At 63.5% G+C, this 1767-nt stretch overlaps 1 protein-coding gene across 1 annotated transcript in view; it reads right to left on the bottom strand.

Annotated features, from left to right (window-relative positions):
* Positions 1-870: 870 nt before the first annotated feature.
* LOC108509671 (keratin, type II cytoskeletal 3-like) overlaps positions 871-1767 on the bottom strand; it is a 27052-nt gene continuing 26155 nt past the window's right edge. Inside the window, exons 7-9 of the mRNA XM_017839211.1 lie at positions 1426-1590; positions 1197-1322; positions 871-1095 (exon numbers count right to left, since the gene is read on the bottom strand). Coding sequence (XP_017694700.1) covers positions 871-1095; positions 1197-1322; positions 1426-1590 — 516 coding nt within the window. The remainder of the gene's footprint in view (positions 1096-1196; positions 1323-1425; positions 1591-1767) is intronic.

Below are 1767 nucleotides of genomic sequence, written 5' to 3'. Positions count from 1 at the left end.
TTCGGGGCCGGCAACGGGCTGGCAGGAGGAGGAGAGTGCGTGGTCGGAGGAGGAGGAAGAGTCGTCGGGGGCGGCTGCGGGGTGGGAGGGGCTGCGCTGCTGGGGGGAGGAAGGGGAAGGAGCTGCTTTCCTTTAGGGGGGCCCGGGGAGGGGGGGCTCAGTACTTGACCCCCGAGGACTTGACCGTGGTGGTGGTGACACATCTGCGCACCGAGGACGAGCCCCCCCCGGCCACGAAGTTTCCGGCCGAGGAGCTGCACACCCTCCCGCTGCCGGAGGAGAAGCCCCCGCTGAGGATCCCCCCTCCCACCCCGCAGCCGCCCCCGACGACGCTTCCTCCTCCTCCGACCACGCACACTCCTCCTCCTGCCAGCCCGTTGCCGGCCCCGAAGCCGCCGGCCCGGCCCCCGCACACGGTGGTCCTGCCCACCACGGCTGCAAGAGAGGAGGAGACCGGTTGAACACCCTCGAGCATCCCGGGAATCCTCAAAAAAAACCCCACCCCCCAGGATAAAGGTAATTCCCGAGAGAAAACGATGGAAAAAATACTCACAGACATTCACGTTGGACGGGTTGTCTCCACAGAGCCTGTGAAGGGAGAGGAGCACCGGGTGAGACTGAGACAAGTGAGCCCCAAACTCCATGAAATCCCCCCGATATTCCCTGTGTATCCCGTTTCATTTAAGATCAGTCAGACCCACGGAGGAACATTCCACCTTGGGACCACGCCTCCATTCTGGGCTTCAAAATTCGGAGTTAGAAAAAGGGAGGGAAGTCAGATTTCAGCATCGAACACGCTGTGAGAGGTGATGAGAGGTTAATTCGACCCAAGGAGGGGCAGGAGCTCCATCAGGCCCAGGCTGGGAGGTCTCACCTGTTCTCCTCCCCCTCCAGCAGCTTCCTGTACATGGCGATCTCCACGTCCAGCGCGATCTTGATGTTCAGCAGCTCCTGGTACTCCTTCAGCAGCCGGGCCAGCTCCTCCTTGTCCTTGCTCAGGGCACATTCCAGCTCCTCCAGCTTCCTGCGGGCGTCCTTGAGGGCCAGCTCGCCCCTCTCCTCGGCCTCGGCGATGGCCGACTGCAGGTGGTGGTTCTGGGGGAAGGAAACGTTTCTCGTTCCTGGAGAATCCTCGGGGATTCACTGGGGGGAGAACAGGCAGGAACCGCCCCAGGAGGCACCAACCAGCCCTTTACCTGCTTCTTCACGTTCTCGATCTCCGTCCGCAGCCTCTGCACGTTCCTGGTCAGCTCCTGGATCTCGATCTTGGTGTTCCGCAGGTTGTCCCCGTGGCGCCCGGCCGTGCTCTGCAGCTCCTCGTACTGGTGGCACGAGGGGACAAAGGGACCCGTCAGTGACACAACCGACCCAGGGCTCGGGTGTTCCCCTTGCTCCAGGGGCCTCGACTCCCTCCCAGGAGCTCACCCTGCTCTGGTACCAGGCCTCGGCCTCGGCGCGGCTGCTCTGGGCGATCTGCTCGTACTGGCGCCGCACCTCCTCGATGATGCTGTCCAGGTCCAGGTGCCGGTTGTTGTCCATGGACACCACCACGGACAGGTCCCGGCTGATGGTCTGCATCTGGGCCAGCTCCTGCGGACAACCCGCGGCTCAGAGGGAGCAGGGAAGAGCAGCAGCTCCGGGGCGGCGTCTCCACACCAACCCCAAGTGGACACTCAGCCCAGCCCCGGTGTCCTCGGCCACCACACCCTCATTAAAGCTTTGCCCAGGGGAAGGGAGAGCTCCTAGAGAGAGCTCCTAGAGAGAGCT

The sequence above is a fragment of the Lepidothrix coronata genome, unplaced genomic scaffold, assembly GCF_001604755.1.
Source record: "Lepidothrix coronata isolate B3197 unplaced genomic scaffold, Lepidothrix_coronata-1.0 Scaffold386, whole genome shotgun sequence".
Taxonomy (NCBI): domain Eukaryota; kingdom Metazoa; phylum Chordata; class Aves; order Passeriformes; family Pipridae; genus Lepidothrix; species Lepidothrix coronata.
Note: the sequence above shows the minus strand (reverse complement) of the source record. Positions and strands in the feature narration are given on the sequence as shown.